Here is a 27,921-nt window from a genome sequence, read left to right on the forward strand (position 1 = left end):
TTCATGTTTGATTGCAGATTGCTGCTTTGCATTATGGGCTGTTGGATGCATTTTTGTTGAGCTTTTGACATTGAAGCCTTTGATTCAAGGTCAAGAAGTCAAAGGGCCTCTGAATCCTTTCAAGGTATACGAATTACTTCTTTTGTTTCCATTTCTTCTACATATATATGATGTTCGTTAATTATGAGTTGTTTATTTGTTAATTAAATATCACAAGCTGGATAAGTATGAAGTTGTTTGTTAATTACCAGGATAATTAGGGAAACAAAATAAATTAAATGTCAATCTTATACATAGTATTTGGATTGTTTATTTTCTTCTATCTATATGGGAACTACTAGGCATTTGTGTTGTGGTGTGTAGCAAGATCAAAGGTCAGACTTTTACTTTTACTTTGGATGTAATTCTCTTGTTTTTTTATTTGTACAAATGTAATTGTCGTGGGTTGGATTTTCAATTTTGCTGTGGGTGTTAATGCATTTTTTAACTTATTGATCGGGATGTAAAACTTCAACATGTTCAGGACACTTTCAGAAAGATTTTGAAGGTGGATTCTCTGCAGAAAATTTGGGTAAAGTTGAAACACAATAGAATGATGGCTCTTTTTGGTTCTTGTGGTATGATAACTTTAGATGTCTTCTTTGAAGTAAAAATTGGATGTTGATATGCTTACCATAGGGGAAAAATTTTGTGGATATGATTCATTTTTTCCTTACTATTAACGAACTCCAGTTTGGTCCCATTCAAAGACTCCACCAAAAGGCCAAAATTGCATTACATCTCGATCTCCCAATAATTTTCACCAGGAGGTAAACTTGTATTTTTTTTTCTTCTCTTTGATAATTGGTCATTTTTAATTTGGTCATTGATGATGGCCTTATTGAGCCGCGAATAAGTGTTTCTATTTAGGTTGGGCATAATAACTCTGTAGATTCATAAACTACACCTCAGTCCATACAACCCGAATCCCCTTCTACCAGTTCAACGTCCCTGCCCATAATCAAATGTGTATACAATATTTGAGGCTATTACTAAAGAGTATATTAGATATGTAACATACACATGATGTTTATACATGAAGGTTTATGATGTTGATTCATATTAGATGTGTAACCGACATATGATGTTTAGACATAGTATGTAACGACCAACTATGTATTGTTTAATGATATATGCAATTGTTCAGTTAATATGTGTCGTTTAGTAACTTTGTGTGATAAGTATGGAATGACCAACTATATGTATGGTTCATTGATATATGCATCCTGTTAAAATATAATTAGTTCCTTAATGGAGAGTTTGGGTTTATTCAATTGTTCAATTAATGTGTACTTTAGCACATTTGTGTACTCTCTTGCTTTACTTATGTTCGTTATTGTTGGACTTCAAAATAGGTGCAAGATAAATTATATGGAAATTCTAAATTATATAATTTTTCATTTGAAAAAAAAAACTTGACACGCTTTGCGTGTCAAGAATAAACAAAGTCTTGATGCATAAAAAATGTCAACTAATCTTACTTGACGCTTAAAAACTGTAAAAAAAAAAGAAAGAAAAAAGAACCCCCTTGGCAGTTATAATCTGTCAAGTATACTTTTACTTGACGTTTAAAAACTGTCGAGTAAAACCCTCTTATTCTTGACATTGGAATACTTGACGTATTGAAAAGCGTCAAGCACCCAAATACTTGACAGGTAAAAAGTGTCAGGTGAACCCATTATTGTAGTAGTGTAACCATATCTTTGCTACTTGCCCTCTCGGTTAGTTGACGATATACACTGACCAAGTGATAAAAAATAGCTGAGCTAACGCGATAAGAACTTACAGAATATATGTATAAATATCATAAAACTTAAACTATAAATAGCACAAAGATGGATGAACAGTAAAGAGATAAAGGATTGAAACTAGTATAAATATGCAATGTATTAAAGAATATAGGCATTTGACCATTGTACAATATCAATAAATATATTACAAAGAATAGAAATGACATTACGAGTTAGGAGAAGTAGGAGATGAGATCTTCTTCACTCAAACCTCAAGCTTTCACTCTTAGACTGACCGGAGAAGATGAAGAAAAACTTTACAAAGGCTACTCCTTTCCACCACTCTCTAGGGTTCAACCCATTTAGGCTAGGATGCCTTTTTTTATGGTGATGGAGTCCTTTACATACTCAGATTTATACGGAAAATATAATCTTTTGAACATATCAGCACCGAAAGTTACTTTCATGTTAAGTCACATCAACTCCAACTACCACTTTTGTCTTCTAGCGAACCTCTTCTTAATTACCAATATGGTCTTCTCGCCTAGTCTTCGCGCAAGTTCCTCTACGATTTGCTAGTTTCTTCTTTTGTTCATGATCCTGCATTTAGACACTAAAAATAGGGTCAAACAGGCATGAAAACTAATGTAAAGTGTGCTTCCAAATATTTATGAATTTACAACATAAGCTACGTGTTTGGACACATTTCTTATACATTTATACATTTAAATCTCATTATTATCTCTAAAAGACTATAATAACTTGTATTTTTACAAGTTATCACATCCCCAAATTTAGAATAATGCTTGTCCTCAAGCATCACTTCGTATTATGCTTGTCCCCAAGCACAATTCCTCCCCAAAGGCTCACTTTCATTTCTAAACTTCTCAAAATCCGATTAGGTTTTATTCGTTATTCAGAGTCTACTCTCATCGCGTACTTCTTGCTATGAAAACATTTCTAGGTTCAAAATGCGGCAAGCTTAATACTCAAAACACCCTTGTTCATTCCCTACAAGAACCTTATTTTCAATTTTTAGAAATGGCTAAAGTTCCCAAAGAGTTTTGAATCCTTTAATTGGCAAAGTAATGCTTTTTATTTATTTACTGGAATGTTTGGTGTTGAGTCGGAAATCATAGGCACTCTATGAGTCCGTTCCTCTCCTCAACTATAACTCTTATCACCTCTTATTACTCAACTCTCTACTTTTTACTTTTGAAGCTTTGCTTCTTATTTTTGCCGAGAGGAGGCAACATAGGAGTTGTTGTTTTTAATTAAATAAAAGAATAATAAATATTTTTTAAAATTTTACACTTTTTGGCTTTGCTTTAACTTTTGTTAAAACGCATTGATAGGATTTTCAAAAAGCTTCAAAAGCTCGGACCTCGCACACCCTCAAATTTAGAGGTTAGCAATTTCCTCAATTCTAAAAATGAATGATAAGATTATTCGTAGAAAAATCTTACAAAAGAGGTTTGAGGTAAAACTTGCTCGCCTAATAAACTTTAGAATTGTTTCCTAAGTAAGTTTCCTTAACAAGTTAAACGACTAGATAACAAACGAAACTTTATTTTACTGAAGTTTTTATTGAAATGCAAGGAAAAATTAAAGTATTATGGCGATAAGTCAAACATGCGACAAGATGAACTAAACGCACAATAATTGTGTCAAAGTATGTACTTGTATTGAAAATATCATAAATACAAGGAATATAATTTACATAAGTGAAAATTAAAAATTTACAAAAGAAGACATATACACAAGTTGACAAGGCAAAGATGATAACTATGAAAGTATGTCTCGGTAAGATCGTTAGAATCAAGCACTAATATGTTTAAAAATGAAATGTAACTCGCTAAGGGTGGGATGCTTACCAAGATTTACCTTGAGAAAAACTATTTTCAATTTTACCCTTACTTTTTACTGTAGCTCGATGGTAAGTAGGGGTGTTGGACCCAAGGGAATGGTTGCAAAGAAACTTTCTTAAAATCAAACTTGAAAGAAATGTTGTTACTAGCAAAAGGAAATCATTAAAGAAAGTGTAGAGAACATCAAATTGAACCAAGAATCAAGAAAATTTGAGATGTAAATTCAATTCACAAAAGAAAGAAGTAGAAATTAAACTCATGTGAAAAAGAAAACGAGGTGATGGGCAATGGATGGTGTTCAATTCTTATCATCGAATTAAAAGAAGTATGAAATGATTTTTGCTTTAAACGGGGATTCTTGATCAAGGTTCTTGCAGGATCAACTTGCTTGATTCTTGTAATTTTTTTTCCAAACTGTTATTTGGTTCAAGATTTTGTATCAAATATAAAAGATCTATTTTTTTTTTCAAACGGTCATTTGCTTGTTTAAGATCGTATACTAAATATAAAACACTTGAAAAAAACGTTGTTTAGATTTGGCGACGTGTAAAAAAAAAAAGATTTGGGTAGCCAAATCTAAAGATCGTATACAAAAAATAGACAAATCTAAACGATCATGTATAAAGAATTAAAAAAAAATGTTTAGATTTGGCTACCCAAATCTAAACAATCGTGTACAAAAAATAAATGATCGTGTAGATAAATCTAAACTATCGTGTACCAAAATAATCTTGAAAAAAATTGTTTAACCAAATCTAAACGATCCTGTACTAAAGAATCTTGAAAAAAAAAAGATTAGATTTGGTCACCTAAATTTAAACGATCGTGTATAGAAAATGTTGAAAAGAAATCGTTTAGATTTGACTATGCAAATCTAAATATCGTGTACGAAACAATAGCCAAATCTAAACAATCGTGTACTAGATATATGCTCGTTATTGACCGCGTGGTTGATGAGATATTTTTTGTATTTTTTATTGTGGGCTTGTGGGTTTTTCTGTTTTCGGAATTGTTTTATACAGTGTAAATATTTTGCTGCTTTGTTATATTTTTTAAAAAACCCATTTTTTATATGTTATTTAATATTATAATTTTTTTCTCCATATTTATTTATTATTCTTGTTCTTATTTCTCCATTTTTCTTCTCTTATAATTATTTCTTTACTACCTTGCTTCTACATTTTCCTTTTTCTTATAACAAATTTATTTGCTTATGTACATTGTTTTATATCTTGTTTATCTTTTTTTACTCATTATTTGTTCTTACTTTCTTCTTTCTTTTTCTAGTAATTTTGTTTTCTATTTGATTTACTTATAGATTATTGTTTATTTTACATTTTTATCCTTGTACATATGCTTATTTAAGTGTTTATATTTGCTTTATTGCCTATTTAATATATTCTTGCTAATAGTTGTTTAATCTTTTTATATTTTAAATTAATTTTCTTTTAAAAAAACCATCCGACGATAGAATGTAGAAAATTTGGAAGTCTAATTTTTTAGAATTCATGAGGTGAGGAAATCAATTCTTTTAAAGTCTAAGATCGATCTCCAATATATTTTTCTTAAAATCTCACTATGCTATTTTAGGTTTGTTTAATTTATTATGATGCTTCTTTACTCTTGTTTTTACTTATCTAGTTTTCTTATTAAGTCTCATTTTGATTTTTCTTTAAAATTTATAAATCTTCCTAATTAAAATTTTCAATATTTTAAAATTCTTCTAATATAAAATTTTTAAAATCTTTCATAAAACTTTTTTTTAAAAAAACTTTATTTAGAAAAATTTTCTGTTGAAGTTATAAATTTTTATGTTATTCAAAATTTTTATGTTATAAGGTTTCTTAATTAATCTTTTCTAATAACTTGTACCAATTTTTGTCTGAATCTAGAAAATTTGGGAGTTCAATTTCCTATAATTCTTAAGATAAGGTATCATATCTTTAGGAATCCAAGATTTGATTCGAAAAAATGATCTTAATTAATGATTTAAAAAAATATCACTTTATTAACAGGAAATTTCAATTATGGGTTTTGAGGAATTGTATTAATTTTTCATTTTCTTGAGGTGAGCAATTTTCTTTTCAATATAGTCTAATTGATGGAATGTTCTCAACTTATTTTGTGACATCATTGCTTCAAATATTGGAGTAATGAGGGGTAAAGTAATACATTATTTTTAAAAGAAATTAAAGAATAAAATTTTCAATTCAAGATTTAAAATTTGACCACCGTTTTTTAAATGGGGTGTTGTAAGGTGCTAACACCTCTCTCATATACAAATGACTCATGTTAACGCTAGTTTTTGCAAACCATATTTTTTCATGATTTTATTTGAAAATTGTTTACTTTATTCTGGTATCCAATCAGACTATAAAAAAGATTGGTGACTACACCTATTCTGTTTTAGAACTAACTATTTTAAGGACGTTGGCTGTTCTGTGTCGTCTCAAGTATATGGCGACAAACCTGTTTATGAAAAGGAATTTACCTGATTGCATTATATGCTCCAAAAAAGATTTCAAAAATTTCACTAAATGTTTGACTTACGTTTTAAGTTTTCATTTTCCAGGTATTAAGACATTGAGGCTAAGTTAAAAAGAGTAAGACAGACAACCATAATTAGAGCTCTTATACTTAAGAAAGCATGCATTACGTAAGGAAAAACATGTTGCTAAGTTAATAAAGGAGCTATTTATTTATCTTGCGTTGTGGATTTTCTTATCATTTAGTAGTTTTAAAGGTCCAAGTTTAATATAATCGTTAAGTGTAAGATTCAAATATTTAAGTCTGAGCATTCTGGTGTTTCGCTTAGAGGCACCAGAGCTGCTTGAGTCACGTTTGCGTCCCGCAACACATGAATAAAGATGCAATGTGGGTTAGGGCTGACATATATATTATTTTAAATAATTAAAATACATTTGAACTAATAAAAAATAAAGAAAAATGTTAGAAAAAATAACACAAGAAACAAAAAAGAAAAAATAACACAAGAAACAAAAAATGATTATTAAACAAGTTTATGTTTATGCATTTTTAAAAAAAATATGAAATGAGAATAATTATCAAACATAGTTTCATTTTTTTGTTCCAGAAAAAAAAAGCGGAAACAAGAAAGATGGAACAAGAAACATAAAACAGTAAACGAAAATATTAAATATTAAATCCGAGGTGTTTAATACAAAACTTGTGGTCAAAACCTGGATAGAAATTATTATTATTATTTTTTAATTTATAGAAGACTGGATAGAAATCTGGAGACTCATTAAATAATTGGTTGAATATCACATGTCATAAAAAAACCTAACATAAAAATATAAATGACTAATCAACTCGTATTTAATTTATTGTTTAAACAAAAGATGTATGTAAGGTAAGGGAGAATTAAAGAAATATAACATGGAAGAGGAAGAACGGTGTAATAATAAATAATAATAATAAAAAAGACCAAAGATAATCATTAATCATTTATCCACAATTTATTTGAAATATAACCCAATAGAGAGACGCTACCTAACCGCAATCGGTCTTCCTCTTATTTCTGCAAATACTTCAGTCTGTACACAATTCATCTCCAATTCCTCCGATGGACTCCCTCTTCTCCGCCACGACGAGGAACATAGCCACTTGCTGCGTCTCGAAAGCCTTCAATCCGAGACTCTCCGAAGTTGTTCGTCCAAGATGTGTTCAAGGCGGTGACCGAGCTTGCCGTTTCAGCTGCATTTCCAGTTATCTTGGCATCTACCGAACTACTAGACTTTCTTCTTCTATTTCACCCTCGCTCAGGACTCTTCAGGTTGTTTTGCCTTCGTTGCGGCGTCGTTTGCGGTGTGTTTCGAGCTCTTCTGTATCTTTTGCTTCTGATGGCGGAAATGGTGGTCTTGGAGGGAATAGTGGCGGGGGAGGTCGTGGTGGAGATGGTGGACTGGGCGGTGAATATGGCAATAAGTTTGTTTCTGGTAGTGCTGAGGAGATTTCTTCACTGTTGCCTAGCGTTATTATACTCGATGTTGGAGTACGGATTTTGCATCGCTTTCTTGTGTCGTTCGTCTTTTATCTCTACCGAATTCTACGATGATTTGGATGCATATATTTTCTTTTCTGATCCTTCTTCTGTTCAATTTTATTGTAATTTATTTTTTTTCTCATAGAAAAAAATCCGTAGGGAATGACATGCGGGGGATGCGCAGCAAGTGTGAAGAGAATACTAGAGAATCAGGTTGTAGTTACTAATTCTCTTTGCTCGGACTTCAGTTATGGCAATAATTTCTGTTTTGTTCTGTTATGCTCGGTAATAATAAAGAAACATGAATTAATTGAATGAATTAAATGTAGAAACCAGGTTAGCAAAAGCCAGTAAGTTTAGAAACCCTTCCCAATTGGTTCAAGGAACTTGTTAAACTAAATCGCGGCAAGGAATTTTAAGTAAATGGTTTTTCTTGATGAATGAACCAATGCTCATGTTATTGTAAAATCACTAAACAGCCACAAGTGTCATCTGCTAGTGTGAACCTCACAACGGAGACTGCAGTCATATGGCCAGTACCGGAGGTGAAAGATTCACCTCATAGGGTGAAGCAGCTGGGAGAGACACTTGCCAGTCATCTAACACGATGTGGTTTTGCATCTAGTCTTCGAGGTGAAAGCTCATCTATCATAATGTTAAACAATATTGTCATTTATGGCTAATATTAATTGTTGTTTACATGATCTCTTGTATAACTGTTAGTTTTTGTGGATGCCTTCACACTTTTCTATGCTTTTGTTGTTATCCCATCACTGCTTTAGGCCTACTAAAATTGTTCATTACTATTTGTATCCGATCAATTTCAAGAAAACTTTTATATGTGAATAGCTGTAATGGTCGCAGGCTCATTGTCACCATAAGGCTCAAGGAGCCCGTGGTCTCTCAATCTCTGGTTTCATGATAGTATCTCGATGCGAGTGTCAGGAAAAACCTCACTTTACCACAAGCCGAAGTTGATGATTCCATCAATTTCTCTGGATCAAATTTTATTGGACTCAATAAAGCTTGATACATGTGCTTCACTCATAGCAAATCAACAAATAGCGAACAATTTACGCTATTCACAGTTTCACAATCCTTTCCAAGAATTCTTTTTGGAAGTTCAGGCAATGCTACAACCACAGAGCATTCTAAGAAATTCAAGAAACTATGAGCCTTAATCTCTAATACCACTTGTTGGGAAAAACCTCCTCCTAGTCCTACTACCATAGGAGAGAAGTTAAAAAGAAGTAATAAAAATGAAAACACAAAAAGTAACACGGAAAATTCCAAACCCGAAGAAAAACCACAACATACTAGAAAGAAGTTCACTAGGTGAAAAGTTGTTATAATCACATAGAATACTTCTTTTCCTGATCCCAAATACAAGAACACTCGAAGCTTTTCCACTAGTGAGAAAGAATAAGTTGATTATCAAAGTTTTGAAGACTTTTATATTGTTTTCTTTTACTCAATTTAAAGACTTTTATCTGGTAGGCACCAAGAAAAATTTAACTTCTTTCTTAAACCATGAGGCTTTAATATATTTCATGACTGGAAGGCTGTTCTTTGTTATTTCTCTTGAGAGGGGTCTCTCCAGGTCTTAGGCTGTTGCTTCCCATTTTTTTGTCAGTACTATCTTCTTCAGATTTTTATTATAAAAGGGAAAAGCCCTTTAATCAAATTCACATCTTCACTTTGGAAGTGACCTTGCATATTGTTGTCCTTCAATTTTAACAATTATCTGAGATACTAATTAGGTTCAAGCAGACTCGAATATTCAAGGGTGATGTGAAGTTTAGAGGGCTATAGCACATGTGGTTTTGAAGTCATATGGAGAGAGCTATTCTGGACACTTTAGTTAGGTTTTCATTGCCAAGGATATAGAGTATGGTTACCCATTTGGCCATTCCATAAGGTCAAAATTAGACTTGAATAAAATGTGTGTTATGTGTACATATATTTACATTATTGGAGATTTTGTATCTAAACTAATATATTCCTTGAAATATGAGTGAAGATTTTATTTTAGAAAACAATTTGTAAAAAGGCTCCTTTGGTCTTGATGTAGTAGGAATAAGGGTTTATGGTCAAATCCTTAATTTATTAGGATTAGGTTTAGGATTAGGATTAGTTTCTTTGGTTTATTAGGATTAATATTAGTTTCTTTTATTATTTAGGATTAAATTAAGTTTCTTTTATTAATTAGGATTAGGATTCAAATTAGTTTACTTTTGCTATGAATAGAGGAGTTATCTTCTTTTATTCAGAACTTCAAAACATTAATAAAATTCACTCATTTGAGTTACATCAAATTGGTATTAGAGCCCCAAGAAACTCGGACTTGATGGTGGGAAGAAGGCGTACCAACAATGACCCTATGACAACTTTCAAAAAGGTGGAGCAAATGATCGTCCTATCATCAAAGACATCGGTCTGACGCTTGCGGTCAATCGAAAGCACTACTGATGGTATCTTTTGTTCACTTGAACCCATGTCCTTGGCAGTTCATCAAATAGAAAACAACATGGGTTTACCGCGACTACGATTAGAAAAAATCAACCAAGAATCACAAATTACCTCCAACAAAGACAGGATTTGAATGTGCAACAAATTCCTCCAAAACATGTCCAAAATTTGCCACCGAATAATCCAAAAATGACCAAGAAGGCAAGTTTACCAAAGAAGATACTATGAAAACTGTATGCCAACAATTGAAGGAAATGAGCCGAGTAAAGAAGATAAGGAAGAAATAAACTCAAAGAAGTGGGAATATTACCGTATAAACCGCAAGGAAGAAGAAATTTCTTGTGGGAATGAGAACAACGAGAACATTTTCAATTTAGAGATTGTGCAACCTAATTTGAAAGAGAAAATGATGTCAACAATTGAGGAAAAATCGGAGGATAACCCATCCAAAATTTCAAACACGGAAGAAAACATTATTGGAACTCTAAGCGTTGAAGTGAAAATCGTTGACAACAAAAAACGAGGAGCAACCAAATTACCTACTTTGGATGAAGAAGATGAAGTCGGCAGCTTTGTAGAGGAAACTAAACGTACCAAACTTGATGTTTTTGCACACAAAAAGGAAAGATGAAGTTGAATTTTGGGATACCCTAACCTTGGATGGATTGCAATTTACGCAAGCATTAATGAAGGAAAAAAAAGTAGCAATTCGAAGTGGATGTTTTCATGATTCTTTCACAAATTTTCCTTTTTTTGAATTAATCTTAAATGTCCACAACCCTCCTAATTCGATATTATTGATGTTGGATGTTCCAAGATGCCTCCACTCAACCAGCATACTTTTTTATTTTTACCTTAATTATCGTTTTAAAACTTGCGGACAAGTTTTTCTGGGAGGGATAGAAATGATGTAGTAGGAATAGGGTATTATGGTCAAATCCTTAATATATTAGGTTTAGGATTAGGATTAGGATTAGTTTCTTTGGTTTATTAGGATTAAAGTTAGTTTCTTTTATTATTTAGGATTAGGATTAAGTTTCTTTTATTAATTAGGATTAGGATTAATATTAGTTTACTTTTGCTAAATGGACTTCGAAACATTAACAAAATTCTCTCATTTGAGTTACATCCGGTCTTTGCCCTCTTAAATCTACTGGATCATTGCACAGGCTTTGTTATGGTCTGCTTGTTAGCAACCGTGTTCAATCCATATCAGTGAGGGGAGGTCGTATTATTCTATTTATATAGCGTTTACTGATGCACATGGGGTTTTTGCAGATCTGAAAAGAACTTGTTTCCAAAGAAGTAGATTTGAATGTTTCTATCTGACATTCAAGATGTAAAGCATCACATGCCCCCCCATCCCATGTACACACATGCATACTTTCACAGTGGAAAAAACTTGAATAAAGGCTACTTTAGAATTTAAAGTTTTAACTATTTTTAGCTTCTCTCGTCCAAAATGCTACTGGGCTTGATATATTAGATGTGCGTATTCCTCAGAAGCTCTACGTGTTTGCTATAGCTTGATAGTACAACTTCTCTTATGTGTCCAGAGTCTGGAAGAGACAACATCTTCATGGTTTTTGAAAGGAAGATGGAAGAAAAGCGCAATCGTTTAAGAGAAAGTGGTTAGTATCTTGTTCTCAGCTTTGGTCCTTTTGCCAGACTTTTTCTCTTTTTGTTGGATGGATATTATGTTTACCAATAATCTCTGATATGCTGCTATTCATTTATATATTATGACCGATGCTGCTCTTTCCTTACTCTTTTTCAGGCCGGAATCTTGTTTTCTCCTGGGCTCTGTGTGCTGTGTGTCTTCTTGGTCATATTTCTCATTTTTTTGGTGCCAAGGCCTCATGGATCCATACATGTCATACCACTCAATTCCATCTATCATTGTGCTTATTTACATTACTTGGTCCTGGTCGTCAACTTATTATCGATGGTATGAAAAGTCTTGTCAAAGGAGCTCCAAATATGAACACTTTAGTTGGTCTAGGAGCTCTATCATCCTTTAGTGTCAGCTCATTGGCTGCCTTAATGCCAAAACTTGTAAGTGACATGTCTATAAGTGAATCCACATGTTTTAGACAGTCTTATTTATTCATTATATTTTCTGTAGCAGTCAAGTTGTAACCATTTCAATTATCAGCTGGTTTCCTTTTTTATTTTCTATTTTTATGTATATTAAGAAAAAATCAATTCTTTTGTGCCCACATTCAAAACCAAGCTTCGAGTACTTTGGATAGAAGGATTTTTCTAGTATGCCATCCTTGAGAAAATTTAGACTGGATGAAATTGTTGGAAAACAATTTGGGGAGGAATTTAGTAATAAATTTCTTGAATCTGTCCAAGGATGAAAAATATAAACATGAATGTGACATACCCTTGGCAGTATGGGAGCTTGTGGGGAGTTGGGCTTAATTGTTTTAGTAGAACTTTATCATCCATCTTGTATGTTAATGAGTTAACAATGTCAGTTGGCTGTTGGGATACTGAAAGCTTAACATCTTTTTGAACTTTCTTACTGCAAATTTATGTTTAGGCTCATTAGTACTGTTGTTAATATGATAATAAATAAATCCACTATAGATGGCAGGTTGGCTTTATTAAGCTAGTTTCTGATACAGACATTTTCCAATCTCAATTTATTGTCACTTATCATACCATAAGATCTATTTGATGCGTTTTCTTCAATCCTCAACATAAAATGCCTGACCTATAACATTTATTCTCTGGACAGGGTTGGAAGGCTTTCTTTGAGGAACCAGTTATGTTAATAGCATTTGTACTGTTAGGAAGGAACCTTGAACAGAGAGCTAAAATTAGAGCTGCAAGTGATATGACAGGACTTCTTAGTATTTTGCCCTCAAAAGCTCGTCTAGTTGTTGATGGTGGTACAGAATTGAGTTCAACAGTTGAAATTCCTTGTTCAAGTCTTTCAGTTGGAGATGAAGTTATTGTACTTCCTGGGGTTAGCAAAATGAATATGTCTTGAAAAGCTCCTCTACTTGATATCTCTACTTTATTGCCAATTACTTTTTACAGATATGTCCTTCCTTTTAGTTTATTATATCCCGTGCCAATCTTCATTTAAATAAATTACATTAGAACAAATTTTCTTCTTTAGGTGTTGAGCAAATTAAGTTTAAAGCTGTTGAACCTATAATACAGTTAAAACATTTTACAGTTTGACTGTCCAATTTTACATTGTTTTTTCTTGATTCCAGGACCGTATTCCTGCTGATGGAATTGTGAAATCTGGTAGAAGCATTGTAGATGAGTCTAGTTTCACTGGGGAGCCATTACCTGTTACCAAGCTGCCTGGGGTACTTCTTTTTTTGGGTCAAAGGATCATAAACTCATTTTGATGTTGGTTTTGCATGTTTATTGGCGAGCAATAAGTCTATCTTGTTGCAGAGTGGTCATGTATTGAAGAACGTGGTGTCTTTTGCAAATGTCTAATTGAAAGTTGAGGACACAACTTTCGTGCATAATAGGATAAGTAAATTGCATTTGACCATTATGGCATACTTTTTGTTTTCTAAAGTAAAGCACTTTTGAAATCTACAAAAAGTATGTTAGTTTCATTTATCATAGAGTTTTATTTCCTCCCCTGTGCTAGAGCCAAGTTGCAGCGGGAACTATAAATCTTAATGGAACTCTTACAGTTGAGGTGCATCGCCAAGGAGGTGACTCTGCTATGGGAGATATTATTCGTTTAGTAGAAGAGGCTCAAAGCCGGGAAGCTCCTGTTCAACGGTTGGCAGACAAGGTTTATCTTTTGAATTGTTTATTTATTTTTCTAATTCTATTTTGAAATTGCATGAAGTAGGCTGATATTGTTCTCTGAATTTAGGTCTTTCTCTCCCCCCTATTTTCTTATGGATTTCCTGTCTAGGTCAAGTTTTGAATCTTTCTTCTGAATGAGATATGTTCTTGGGAGGTTTTTAATGCAAGCCATGGGGGGGGGGGGGGGGGGGGGCGGGGAGATGTTTAGTGAAGGCATCGGCACTGGAGTGGATTGGAGGGAGAGCAGGTTTGGGAGTGGAAGTGAGGGTGAGAGCAGGTCTCCAGCTGCAGTGTTATCTATTCCTTTGATTCTATTGTTCTAGATTAGTTTCTAGATGTATTTATGAAACAAGTACTAATGTGCCATTGCATAGAACTTTTGGTTACTAAACTCACTCAAGGATGAGTACAACACAAAGACAAACCCTCTTCAATATTGATTTTTTTCCCAATACAAGTTATAAATTATTGTGTTTTCATCGTTTGTTGTTTGATCATATATTCCTTACAACCACAACAGTTGAATCAATCAAATGAGCAACCTCTAAAGACATGTGCATTTTCTTTTCTTTCTGAAAGGTTGTAACAGGATGGTACAAACTTGTGGGGTTAGGGCCCAGGATCGTTGTTTAGGATTCATCAATGTGTATCCAAGCTCTTTTTTATAAGTTTATGATTAAGAAAAACAATGCCTTACTTTTTAATGTAATACTTTGCACTTTCTGTGATTTTCCCAGTTGATCTATCACAAGATTTTGTCTGGATAGATTTTATCAGGCCTCTTTTGTATCTTTCTTCCTATAAGAGAAGTTCCAAGCATATTTAATAGCTTCTTATTGTGATTTTCTGCATGAAATTGATTTTTTATGCTGTCCGTTTTTACTTCACCAGGTATCTGGGCACTTCACTTATGGAGTAATGGTGCTCTCTGCAGCAACTTTTATTTTTTGGAGTCAATTTGGCTCACGAATTCTGCCTACAGCTTTTCACCATGGAAGTTCAGTTTCATTGGCTCTGCAGCTTTCTTGCAGTGTTTTGGTATGAGGATTGAAATGTGCTTAAACCTCGGTTACCCTTGCATGCAAATATATGAACTGTGGAGAGAAACACATGTACAAAAGGCTGCACATTTTCTACGTGAAAATGACATTTCTGAGGGGTCATTCTAGAACTATGCACTCATAACATGTTCCTACGTTAAAATCAAGTAATTCTTGCACTAGTTCTAAAGTGGCCATCCTAGACACAGATAGGATTTCGTGATTGAATTTTCTTAACGGTCTATTTTGGTAAATTCAGTTAGAAACAAATTGATTACTATCATGAAGATGGATAATTTTATATAATATATTGAACATATAAAAAACGTACATGATAGCCTATTACATTTTTGACTAAATGGTGGCTAAAATACTAATAAAGGAAAAATAAAAATATGGAAAATATTAAATAGGAATAAACCCAATAAACCCTTATTTCCTTTAACACCCTCCCTCAAACCTAAGCTGGTAGAATGACGAACAACTTGAGTTTGTGAAGAAAACTTCTGAATCAAATCAATAGATCTAGGATAGAATAAAAAATCCACGAAGAGCGAAAACAAGAACTTCGAGGCTAGAAACACAAACACAAACACAAACCAACGAAGAATGGAACCAAGAACTTTCAGGATAGAAACATATCCTCATATAGAGATCTATAACAAAACCTACGATGAATGAACCAAGAACTTTTGGACAAGAACAAAGATACTTATAGAGAGATTTATAACAAAACCCATGAACGATTGATTTGAAAACAAAACTAAGACCCATAATTTTTTTTTAATAGAACCGGACCAAACCACCTGAACCAAAACTACGTTAGCTAAACCGAACATGACTAAATAAACCAAACTGATTGAACTGGTTTTAACCAAAGGGCAGAATCCCTCATCTCACGTCAAAATTGGGTCATGAACAACCAACACAAGTTTGGACCATGACACATCCAGGTTGAACGAAGGCTATGGGCTGTCGACGATTGGATTTGGGCAAGGAGAAAATGGATGACGGATCTGAATGGTTGATGGGACAAGGAAGTGGTGGCGAACGTGGATCTATACAGATTGGCTATAGGGGCAATTGGCGGGTGGTGGTTGATGCATGGTTTTGACTGGGGAAGTGTTGCGGCGGAGAATGACAATATTAGGAAAAGAAAAACCCTCATGGGCGATGGGTCTGCCTCTGTTGACGATTGATTGATGGAGGCAGAGATTGGATAGGGCTGTGGCGGCTAGAATTCAATGAGTCAAAAAACCCTAGAGCTATTATACCATGGTAAGTTTATATAATATTTTGAATAAATCAAAAGCGTACATAATAACCTATAACATTGCTGAATAAATAGAGACCAAAATACTAATAAATGAAAATTTACAAATATGAAAAATATTAAATAGGAATAAACCCAATAAACCCTTATTTCCTTTAACAATGACAACTGTATTTTTGGAGCTGTTGTCTTTTAATAGTTGCCTCGTGGATATAGAAATAAAATAAACATATGGTCGTATTTTCTTGGCAAGTGTTGCTTAGTCGTACGAACTCGTTGGATAAGCTAAAGAACATGAAGGGCATTATGAATTTTTGGTCATGCCTTTTGGACTAACTAATGCCCCTCCAACTTTTCAATCCCTCATGATCACTATATTTTGGCTGTACTTGAGGAAATTTGTCTTAGTATTCTTTGACGATATATTGATATATAGCAGGAATTGGGAAGAGCATTTACAGCACCTGGAAATGGTGTTAAAAGTTATGAGGAAGCGTGAACTTTATGCAATCAGAAAGAAGTGCAGCTTTTCTCATTCCAGAGTTGAGTATTTAGGCCGTATCATATCTGGAAGGGGCGTGGAGGTAGACCTGGAGAAAATTAGGGCAGTCAAGTAGCCAATTCCTACCAATGTGAGGGAAGTCAGAGGATTCCTGGGGTTGATAGGATATTATAGACGGTTTGTTCAACATTATGGAACAATAGCAGCTCCTTTAATGCAGTTATTAAAGCTCGGAGCATTCAAATGGACTGAAGAAGCTCAAGAAGCCTTTTTGAAGTTGCAGAATGTCATGATGACACTACTAGTATTAGCCTTACCTGATTTTAGCCTACCATTTGAGATTGAAACCGATGCGCTACCCTAGTGCGCGGTAAGAGCTACACTAGTGCAGGGTAAGAGACCAATTGCATACTATAGCCATACTCTGACAATGAGAGGTCAAGCTAAACCGGTCTATCAGAGAGAATTGATGGCAGTTGTTCTAGCTGTGCAAAGATGGAGACCCTATTTGTTAGGGAGGAAGTTCGTGGTGAAAACAAACCAATGCTCGTTGAAGTTTTTGTTGGAGTAGAGGGTAATTCAACCACAACATCAAAAGTGGATAGCTAAGTTGTTAGGCTATTCTTTTGAAGTTGTTTACAAGCCGGAGTTGGAAAATAAGGTTGCTAATTCTTTGTCACTAGTGCCATCTTCAATACATCTATATAACCTTACTGCCCCAACATTGATTGATCTAACTGTGATTAAAGAGGAAGTGGAGAAGGATGAGCAATTAAGAGAAACACTCTCCAGATTGAAAAAGGAGGAGGAAGTATGCAACTATTTACTGCATGAGATGTTGAGATACAAAGGAAGATTGGTGATTTTCAAGTCTTCTTCCTTGATTCCAACTATACTACATACTTATCATGATTCTGTCTTTGGAGGCCGTTCTGGATTTTTGCGAACATATAAAAGATTAAATGGATAATTATTTCGGGAGGGCATGAAGCATGATGTAAAAAAATATTGTGAAGAGTGCTTAGTATGCCAACGAAACAAGTCTCTTGCTTTAACTTCTGTTGGATTATTATTGCCTTTAGAAGTACCAAGCAGGGTGTGGAGCAATATATCAATGAATTTCATTGAAGGGTTACCTAAAGCAGCAGGGTTTAATGTAATTCTGGTGGTAGTAGACCAATTTAGTAACTGCGCTCATTTTCTGGCTTTAAAGCATCTCTACAATGCTAAAAGAGTAGCTGATCTGTTTGTAAAAGAAGTGGTGAGACTGCACGGATATCCTCAATCCATCGTCTCAGAGAGACAAGGTCTTTTTGAGTAACTTGTGGAAAGAATTATTTTGATTGGCTGGCACAAGGTTAAATAGAAGTTCAGCATATTATCCCCAATCAGATGGGCAAACAAGAGTAGTCAACAGAGAGGTTGAAATATATTTGCATTGCTTCTGTCGGGAAAGACCAAAGAATGAATAAGATGGCTACATTGGGCAGAATATTGGTATAACACTACATATCATAGATCGTTGGGAGTAACTCCTTTCCAAGCTGTATATGGTCGCTTACCACCCCCATTAATATACTATGGAGATAGAGAAACACTGAATTCAACCCTTGATGCAGAATTGAAGGAGAGGGATATTGCCTTGGGTGCACTAAAAGATCATCTTATAGTGGCACAAGAAAAAATGAAGTATGCGGATCTCAAAAGAAGACATGTTGAGTTTCAAGTAGGGGAGATCGTCTTCTTAAAGATTCGTCCATATAAGCAAGTGTCGTTGAGAAAGAGGAGAAATGAAAAGTTATCTCGAAAATTCTTTGGTAATCATTGAAAGAATTGAGCCCATAGCATATAAATTGGAATTGCCATCCTCGGCTACAATCCACACTGTTTTTCATGTGTCTCAAGTGAAGAGAGTGCTGGGAGAACACATTGAAGTGCAGGAGATAGTCTGTATATGTTTGAAAATTATGAATGGAAGGCAGTACCAGAAGAAATATTTGGTTATAAGAAGAATGATGCAGGAGCATGGGAAGTTTTGATCAGCTGGAAAGGACTACCAGGACATGAAGGGACCTAGAAGAATTATGATGATTTCCAGCAATCATTTCCTGACTTCACCTTAAGGACAAGGTGGATTTAGACCACCAATAATTCTTCAATACAGTAGAAAAGGGAAGAGAGGAATAGCAAGTATAGAGGAATAGCAAGTATTAAGGAGGGACCACAATGAGAGATAAGTCGGTGGATATAAATAGAAAAAAAAAAAGGGAGGGAAAATCAGTTAGCATTTTGTGAGTTAGAATTCCGTTTCATCTTTGAGAGAAGATGACAGCATATTGACAGAATTTTTGTACTTCATCGAATTGATATTCCTATCAATTCGATCTCTTCTTTAGATTGTAATTTCTTTCTTCATAACTAGAATAAAAAAGAATTGTTCTTATTGTTCATTGAATCTGTGTTGGAATCCGAGTTCCATCAACTTCTTTATTAATAATAAATGAAACTAATGCTCAAAGTACAAGAGTATTATACTAAGAGCAAAATGAGAAAAATACAATATTATTTGAAACAAACTAAACAAAGATGAAATTGGGCAATACCTACCAACGATCACAAAGGAGAAACAACGGAAGAACCAAAGCAAAAGAGTATTGAAACATTAGTGAAGAGCTTAGTACAAAGAAAATATAAACACTTCGGCAAACGCCCACTTCAGACTAAAATCTTGTATTCCACATGCTCCAATTTGAAAGGAGAAGGGGAACACCAAGAAGAGGCGATCGGCTGCTTCAAAACTATCCTACGCCAATAATTCTTTGTTCAAAGTTTTTTGCGCTCCATTGGTAATCATGATAATGAAGACAAAACATTCAAAAAGTAACTTTTAAGTTAACAACATCAATCAGAAGATTTCGCTCTCTCTCCCATGTGAAAAAAAGAATTTCTTAGAAAGACAAACAAAGGTTCAAAATCAGGGGAGGACTGCAATCCACTGTTAAAGTATCAAACAAAGATCATTCCACAATCAGCCACTATTGACTTTAAATGATTTGGGATTTTGCAAGACTGGGAATGAGGGCGAGTAACTGTGTACTTTTCAACTTTCGGTTCTTCCTTGCATTGAAAGCACTAAGATCAGTGTCTAGAAGCTCAAAATGACCTTGCTCTCAAGTTCAGCTGACTTCTCAAAATGAGCCAATTATTGACACTAAAAAGAGAGTCGAAAGAAGCCTCACCCTTCTTTTTCTAGGGAATGGTTGGGGTAATGCACGATGTACCTCTCAAAAACTTTACCTTAGAGTTAGGCAAAGAAAAAACAGAATGCTTAAACTGTTGAGGAAGAAGAGATTGTGAAGCTGACTCAGTAGAAGGGGCTGCAACAAGTGCTTGGGTGCGGCTAACTCCAGTAAGTCAGGGTTCAAATCAGAAATCAATATGGCTTTGGTAACATTCTTTTTTGGGAAGCCCTTTGCTCTTTTTCTTCTTACAAAATGATTAGGGAATAGTTTGAAGAGGTGAGGGAAGACTCGAGCCTTTGAGAGTCTTCTGGACCTTGTTCTTGATCCGGATCTAGCCGAGGAAGAAAGAGATGAGGAGGAGGAAACCGAAATTGATGAAGAGGAGAAGTTTAAAGGTTTTTGGAGGGAAAGTTTGAGGTTGCTGGGCTTCATATTTGAAACACATAATATTAGACCAATTTGTTACCCATTCTATTTCAACACGTAGAATTTCTTTGCTTCATTACTTGACCTACTTCTCAAAAATATTTCTATAATCCAAGACAAATAATTATAAAATATATATATTTTGTCTATTGTATTTTCTTATTAAAATAAAGACGCTATGTTTTTTTGTTTTGAAATTTGGCCTAGAGCTTTAAAAGTTCTATTTATTGAAAAGGTGGAATACAAATTAAAAAGAAAACTGAATAAACAAACATAATTTTGAAACAAAAAGCGAAAACGTAGTCTTTATCAACCTAGATTTTAAAAAAAAGGTTTTCCTTGTTGGTATGTAAGTTGATTTATTGAATTCCTTATTAAGATGCATATTGCTTAATTTTATTTATAAATGTGAATAATAAGGCAAAGTATTTATAGCATGAACGCAATTGAGAGAGACTTGACAGTTTCATTATTGAATCATAGTAGTATCAAAAACATTATATTCTCGATACAATTCTCATATTGTTCCAGCCAATTTGTTGACTCAACATTAACACAATGCGAAAACTTTTATTCTTTGTATGGCCTCTCCATTCTTCTTACGAATTAGAGACAAAAGTTAAGGATGTACTTCTTTTTCCCGTAAAAAAATGTTTTGCTTCTCTTTCATCAATTGGCATGTTTAACAGATTGTTATATTTCTGGTCTGTATCCTTAATGCAGGTTGTTGCTTGTCCATGTGCACTTGGCTTAGCTACACCAACTGCAATGCTGGTAAATTATGTCCTAAAGTTGCTTCGTTTCTATATTAGATTATTTACTTCGCCTTTATTTATGATTTTGTTCTTTTCTTATGAGTCTACCAGGTTGGAACTTCATTAGGTGCAACTAAAGGATTACTTCTGCGTGGTGGAAATATTTTAGAACAGTTCTCAATGGCGGATACTGTTGTCTTTGACAAAACAGGGACCTTGACAGTTGGGAAACCTGTTGTGACAAAGGTGTTTGCAACTTCAAGATATGAGAGAAATGTAGATTCACAGTTGAGTGTGGTTTCTTAACTTATAATGGATGTTTCCTTGGGTGGTAAGTAGGCATATTAGCTAATATTCTAGCTAAAGTTGGACAGCCATCTCCAATTTACTCAGTTCAGTTATTCCGACCAAGGAGAACTTCAAACTGCTCCTTATTTTTTTGAAATGGAGACGAGCCTCTTTATTAATAATGGAAAATGAGACTAATGCTCAATGTACAAGAGAATTATACTAAAAGCAAAAAGAAAAGACAAAAACTACCGAACAAACTGCCCAAAGATGATCTCTGCCAATGCAAGGAAAAAGGACCAAAACAAAACAATCATAAAGAACAAGCTAAAAAAGGTGAAATCCGGTGGAAAAATGAAGCTAAAAAAGAACCAAAATGAAGAGATCTGAGTACCAAACATAATGAAATAACTCTCTCAAAAGCAAATATTCGAATCTACAAACTAGCAAGAAAAAGCAGCCAGTTACTCAAAGTTATCATGCCAAAGTAGTCCAAAACCAAGAAGAGGTCTGGAAAAATCTTTCAAAATATCAGCATCAACAAAAGATTGTACTTCCTTTTGCAATACCTCAACACCCATGTTGAAACTTCAGAGACAAAGATTAATGTTCCAAATGAAAACACATCCCCCAGGTGTGCAGAAGTATGAAAGTATTCACCAAAATAATTCTCCTGTAAGCCACTCTAATAGGTTCCAGCATTTTTTTCGACCATAACACGATTCATGATGAACAAGATATAGAGAATAGGATTGAGAAATATTAGGAAGCCAAAGTTTCTGCAATGAAGACTTCCAAACTGCTCCTTATTTCAAGAGATGTTTTTCTTCTTCTTTTTATTTTTATTTTTCCTTTATTTTTTTAAAAGGACAATTTTGTTCAAGGATTCATACTCCCATAGGAGTGAAGAAAGCAGTAAAATCCTGAAAAGGGATGAATAAACTCATCTGTGCCAGACAAATGTTATCGGGTGAATGAATTGGTAAAAGAACACCATTGGAAACCTTGAACTAAGCGAGGTCAAAATATTTTACCCAAAGCCTGTTTTTTATCTTCAAAATTAATTCTCTTGATTTTTCTTAAATCACTAATTGACCTGAAAGCTTAAACTAGTGGATGAGCATAACTTAAATATAATATCTAACATTGTCCCTCACTTGTGGGCTTAAAATATGAAGAAGAGTCAGACAAAGGAAAGTTGATATTACTGGGAGAGGAAACAACAATGCAGGAGTTTGAACACATGAACTCCTGAACCAACATACTCCGATATCATCTTAAATAACCAATCGACCCTAAAGTTTAAGCTAGTGGATGGGGTTAAATTTAATATAATATCTAACCATGTTAATGGTTGCTTACTAAAAATATTTAGCCAAGGTGTAATCCAGCCAAATCTTGCATTTCATGTTGTAATGGGATACCTGGAGCTTGTAGATTCACATTCAATCAATTAGCCTTTTGGTATTGGGTATTTGAGGCAAGACCACGAGGAGTTCTGTTTGTAAAGAAATGTAGATATATTTATTGGAGCGCTATAGATATTGATTAAGTGTACTACTTGTACCAAATGTGAGATAATATTTCTATGTCTACAAATCCCGCAGTTACAACTGAGATTAACCCTAATTGGTTTTTAATTGTTGTTTGGTTCTTATTTTATTTGGATATGATGAGCGTTGCTAAGGGGAAGTCTAACTTAGTTGAGATGCCTAGGTGCATCTCCTGATCCTTGTTCAGTTTTGTTTTGTATGCTCATTATATAATCCTCTTGTACTTTGAGTTTTTGTCTCATTAATTATCAATAAATAAGGCTGTTTCTTTTGAAAAAAACAACCGAGATTAACTGCTTGTTTGGTACAGGACAAACCCACATGGAAATTATTCAGAAAATGAGATTCTCAAGTTTGCTGCTGCAGTGGAATCTAACACAGTTCATCCAGTTGGGAAGGCAATTGTGGAAGCTGCTCGAGCTGTTAATGGTCATAGTTTGAAGGTAGTTTCTCATATAAATAACCAGTTTAAACAAATCAAATAGGCTGCTAATTTTCTGAAATTTTAACAAGAAATGCAAGTCCTCAACATAGAAAAGTTTTTAACTCTTTGATTCAATTAATTAGAACAATTTCTTTGATCGAACTTATACTATGAACTGGCTAGTGCAAGTATATAATGCTCCATGGAAATGTGGCATTTGTGATCCTTGGCATGACACAACACCTAAATTTTTTTTTTCTTTGCCTATCTACACATTTTATCCATATTGTCACTGATATTTTGAAGAGATTGATGGCTGTTAATGGTATCATAACAGGCAAAGAAAAACAGAACACGTAATTGAAATGACTAACTGGCAATGGTGTAGTTGCTTCTTCAAAACAAACAAAAAATAAAGAAGTCTGGATAATAGCTTACCAATTTTCATCCTTTCAAGCATAAACAATCAATGAAATTGTTCCTTGTTAAAAAAAATGTTCAGCCATTTGAATTATATAAGACGAAACATGTAAATTACTGTGAAGACTTTAAAGTATGATCTTTTGTTATGCAAATTTTTATTTCCTGACTCATACATGCACCACTACAAACTTCCAGAAATTCCCAAAAGTCTGGGTTCCCTTAAGGCTTAAATGCATGCTACTATCGGATTTGGTCAGTGCTATACATTCATGAATGTATTCTGAGGGCTTGGGCTTACATGCTGTTGATTATTTCCTTTCACTGTTAATAGAAATACATTCTTTGTAATTTTTGTATTATATTTGTTGATTGTATATTTCTTATTGGTAATGGGTGTTTCTTTTATTTAAGAGGCCCTTTCCTTCTCAAAGAAATGAGAAATCAATTATTATTTACAGCATGATATCAAAATTGGAGGTTTTGTATTTAAACCAGTGTATTGTCCTTTCTTCTCCCTTTTAATATTGATTTCCACTTATTGACAAAGAAGGAAGGAGAGAAAGCACAAGTTATACGTGGAAAGCCCTAGTACAGAGAGAAAACTACGATAGAAGCCTTTCTTATTATTTTCTAATAATCAAAAGGAAATAGAAGTCTTTCTTATTATTTTCTAATAATCAAAAGAGTACAAGAGGGAAGAATCTATATAGGCCATAATAAGCCCTAACAAAAAAGGAAATAAAACTAGGGTGCAATAAATTACACAAATACCCTTAGGGTTATAAACCCTCCACTAGCCCCTAATTTCCAACACCACTTGTTGGACATCTTATAAATTTTCAACCAAAAGCGAGGAAAGTGTTGAAGTATTGGTTTAGTTAAATTTGTTATATAACCCATCAGCTTAAGCTTTTGGGTTAACCGGCGATTTAACATATACCATCAAAATTTGCAATATATAATCTTGGAAGCTTATGAAGTATTGAGTTATGAAGAGAAAACAGAAGTAATTCATTGCTTTTTGAGCAGTTTTTTTTGTCATTATTGAATTTAAGTATTTAACACTTGCAGGTGGTTGAAGGAACATTCGTTGAAGAACCTGGTTCTGGTGCTGTTGCAACAGTACAAAATAGGATAGTATCTATTGGAACTTTGGACTGGGTTCAGAGGTATTCCTCCACATCTATTCTGAATATGGATTGAAGGGCTATGTTGTATTTGTAAATATCTATTCATGAAAGGTCTGTTTGTTTCTGAAAGCTCTCAAGGGGACTGAAACTTGGCTAAAACATCAGTTCAATGTGGTCAGTTGGATCTTAGAGAATTGTAGACTGAATTGACTTCTTGAGTTTATTTCAAAATATATAGCTTGTGATATGAAAGCTTTAGTGAATTGGAATTTGAAACCCTTTGGGTATGTGCACCCCTAATTTTCAAACATTAAAATTTTCAAATCGATTTGATTTCGATCCTAAGTATTAGGCTAGACATGGATTGCCTTCAAATCAAAGCTCTTGAGAGAAAAAACAAGTTCCTTGGCTCAAGACTCGAACACTCGATAGAATAGAATGATCAATTTTTTTTAAATGCTTTTGGGCATGCAACTCAGTACATGAATTGTAAAATTCAAGAAGCTCTCAAGGCTAAACTTGAAGGAAAAAGTTGCAAGAGCTAAAACACATTCATCAGTGTCTGTTCTGTACAATTTAATGACAGAGCTTTAGGAAGCCTTCTAAAACTCTGAATGCCACTTCATCTTTCATCACAAAATGCTATAAATACCCCTATTTTTTTTCCTTAAATGAAAACAAAAATTTTCATTGATTGAAATGGAAAAAGGCTAATGCTCGAAATATAGTGAGACATAAAAAGCAAGATAAAGAAAATACAACAAAGTGTAGCCCAATATTGGACTTGCCCAGAAAATTAAAGCAAATTGGCTATTTAAACAAAGACTCCAAACACCACTGAAACTGAAACTTCGCAAACAAGCAACCATATGACGAGGACAACTGTTAGGAGAGAGAGAACCCTCTGATTAAGATCAAACCAAATCACAGAATAATGAACTTTGGCTGGATTGAACCATAAAAATGAAATCTTGAAGACTGGGGAGGACTGAAAACATAATCCACACACGACCATTGATTTGCTTGGATATTTTAGAATTCCACACAGCCTGATATAATACTTCCAGAGGCATTCAAAGACCAATGCCTAGAATCTCAAAAAGTACAATGCTGTCAACAAGTATCTACATCCCAATGGTAAAAAACCAAACTATAAAGGAATGGAGCAGTACAAAATAGCCATGGATAACCCATCTTGTGTGAAAACTCCTTACACCAAGCGTCAAGCCAAAAGTGAGAGCACCTCCCATTTTCAACATATAAGCAGTAAAAGAATCAAACTTCAACCAAATTTTTGAGATGCCAATTCAAGGGCTTTTTAAACTCAACCCAAATTCCTTGATGTGTGCCAACAACGAGTGCTAACCCCAAAAGTACTTTTTACCACTTTGCATAAAAGAACATTTAGTTCTTGCTTGAATATCCACCTCCATTTAGTGAATAAAGCCGAACTTTTGTTTTTCAAAATTCTCAGATCTAGACTACCATCAAATAAAACTTTTCAGACCAAATCCCAGCAAACATCAAAAAATAACTCACTAAAACTCAAATTGAGGAAATTATACAGCCTGCTGTGCTGAAAAAGGAGAAGATATTTCTAGTAAATGAAATCCACGAGCCAGCACAATTGATATGAACTTAGAGGAAATTTGAGAAGGAGATAAATAAGTTGCACACAGGTGTTGAGTTACTGCGCTGTTGATATTGAATTAATGCATTACAAGTTTCCCCCCAAATGATCCTCAGAAAACCCTTCTTCAACAACTGAATCCAAAAGATGGTGATCCATTTCTCACTAGTAACATTTGAATCCGATAAGCAAGACTTCTCAACAACTTGGTTGACTTTATCTTCAACAAAGGTGATGTTTGGGCCTGGTGTTGTAAATGAAGATTGAGCGCAGAGGATGAGGAATGTCGCTTCTATGGAGAATTATCAGCGATAGGGATCATTAAACATACACAATATTCTCCCAAAAAGTATGGATTGACATCTTGATTAACCACTAGATTAATTCGGTCTTCCGAGAATAATGGAGAGGAAGAGGCATTATTAGTGATTTTTGTTATGTAGGGATATAAATACCCCTACTTAATATCTTAAAAGTGATAAAATTGGAAAGCAGTAAAATTACATCATAATTATTAAATGAAAATATGCACAATAATTTGATGTCCATAGTTTATATCAGTTTGGCTTAGATTCTCACTCTCGGCACTGCAAAATGTAGTGAACCTAAAATACGTCAGAATTTCTCACTGGTTCGTATGTGTATGCGGCAGGGAAATTGCTGAAGTGTATTCTTGGAAGGAGATTTGACATGCATTTCCTGGTTCACAGTGAAGTGGGTAAAGAAATGGATGTGGGATTCCCTTGTGGGGGGTGATTACAAATTCCATTTTGGGAGCTTTACATGATTTATGAATATAGTTTGATTTACTTGAGACCAAAACCTGATGGTAGAGTAACCCAGTCTTCTGCTAAATATCAAGGTAAACTTGGAATTAAATAGAATAATTCTTTCATATTCACAAGTTCTCTAGTACCTAATAAATTAAAGGAAAGAAATCATACTTATATAATCACACTCTAACTACAGCTAATAAATATACCAAGATAAATAATTAAGTTGGAAAGAAACACAAACTAGATTGAAAAAGGAAACCACGAAAAGGTTACTGCGTTTAGATCTATCTAGTTTTGTTGATCAGTTCTTTTTTTTTTTCCTTTAAAGTATAGTTGCAGTACTCAGTAGACAAGGGGCCAATTTCTTGTTGTCGGTTCGCTAGTGATTGTAGTTGAAGCAATACCTAGCAGCGTCCCTGATCAATCTTCCTTAATTCTTCCTCCTTTAGACAATTTTTTTCCTACAATCTCTCATTACTTCTTGTTAGTTCTCCACCTGCTTCTATTCCACCTCCATGTTTCTAAATCATTTGACCAGCAATTATTGGGTGG

The 27,921-nt window shown here is 34.0% G+C and overlaps 1 protein-coding gene and 1 long non-coding RNA gene across 6 annotated transcripts in view; both read left to right on the forward strand.

Annotated features, from left to right (window-relative positions):
- Positions 1-7,128: 7,128 nt before the first annotated feature.
- Positions 7,129-27,921, forward strand: part of LOC103495760 (copper-transporting ATPase PAA1, chloroplastic) — a 51,780-nt gene continuing 30,987 nt past the window's right edge. For 2 of the 5 annotated variants that reach the window (XR_007822449.1, XM_051087618.1), the window contains exons 1-13: positions 7,129-7,652; positions 7,803-7,856; positions 8,123-8,276; positions 11,669-11,743; positions 11,890-12,167; positions 12,859-13,089; positions 13,346-13,444; positions 13,741-13,890; positions 14,799-14,945; positions 21,114-21,164; positions 21,257-21,432; positions 23,297-23,429; positions 24,905-25,002. Coding sequence is in view for 4 of the 5 variants with exons in the window: in XM_051087618.1 (XP_050943575.1) it covers positions 7,224-7,652; positions 7,803-7,856; positions 8,123-8,276; positions 11,669-11,743; positions 11,890-12,167; positions 12,859-13,089; positions 13,346-13,444; positions 13,741-13,890; positions 14,799-14,945; positions 21,114-21,164; positions 21,257-21,432; positions 23,297-23,429; positions 24,905-25,002 (2,075 nt within the window). In the remaining variant the exon portion in view is untranslated. The other 3 variants (XM_017046290.2, XM_051087619.1, XM_051087620.1) reach the window with 3 other exon arrangements.
- On the forward strand, positions 15,121-19,172 carry LOC107991410 (uncharacterized). Its single transcript, XR_001763417.2, has 2 exons — positions 15,121-16,225; positions 16,657-19,172. It is a non-coding gene; the product is annotated as an uncharacterized LOC107991410 (long non-coding RNA).

This window comes from Cucumis melo, chromosome 7, assembly GCF_025177605.1.
Source record: "Cucumis melo cultivar AY chromosome 7, USDA_Cmelo_AY_1.0, whole genome shotgun sequence".
NCBI classification, from domain to species: Eukaryota; Viridiplantae; Streptophyta; class Magnoliopsida; order Cucurbitales; family Cucurbitaceae; genus Cucumis; species Cucumis melo.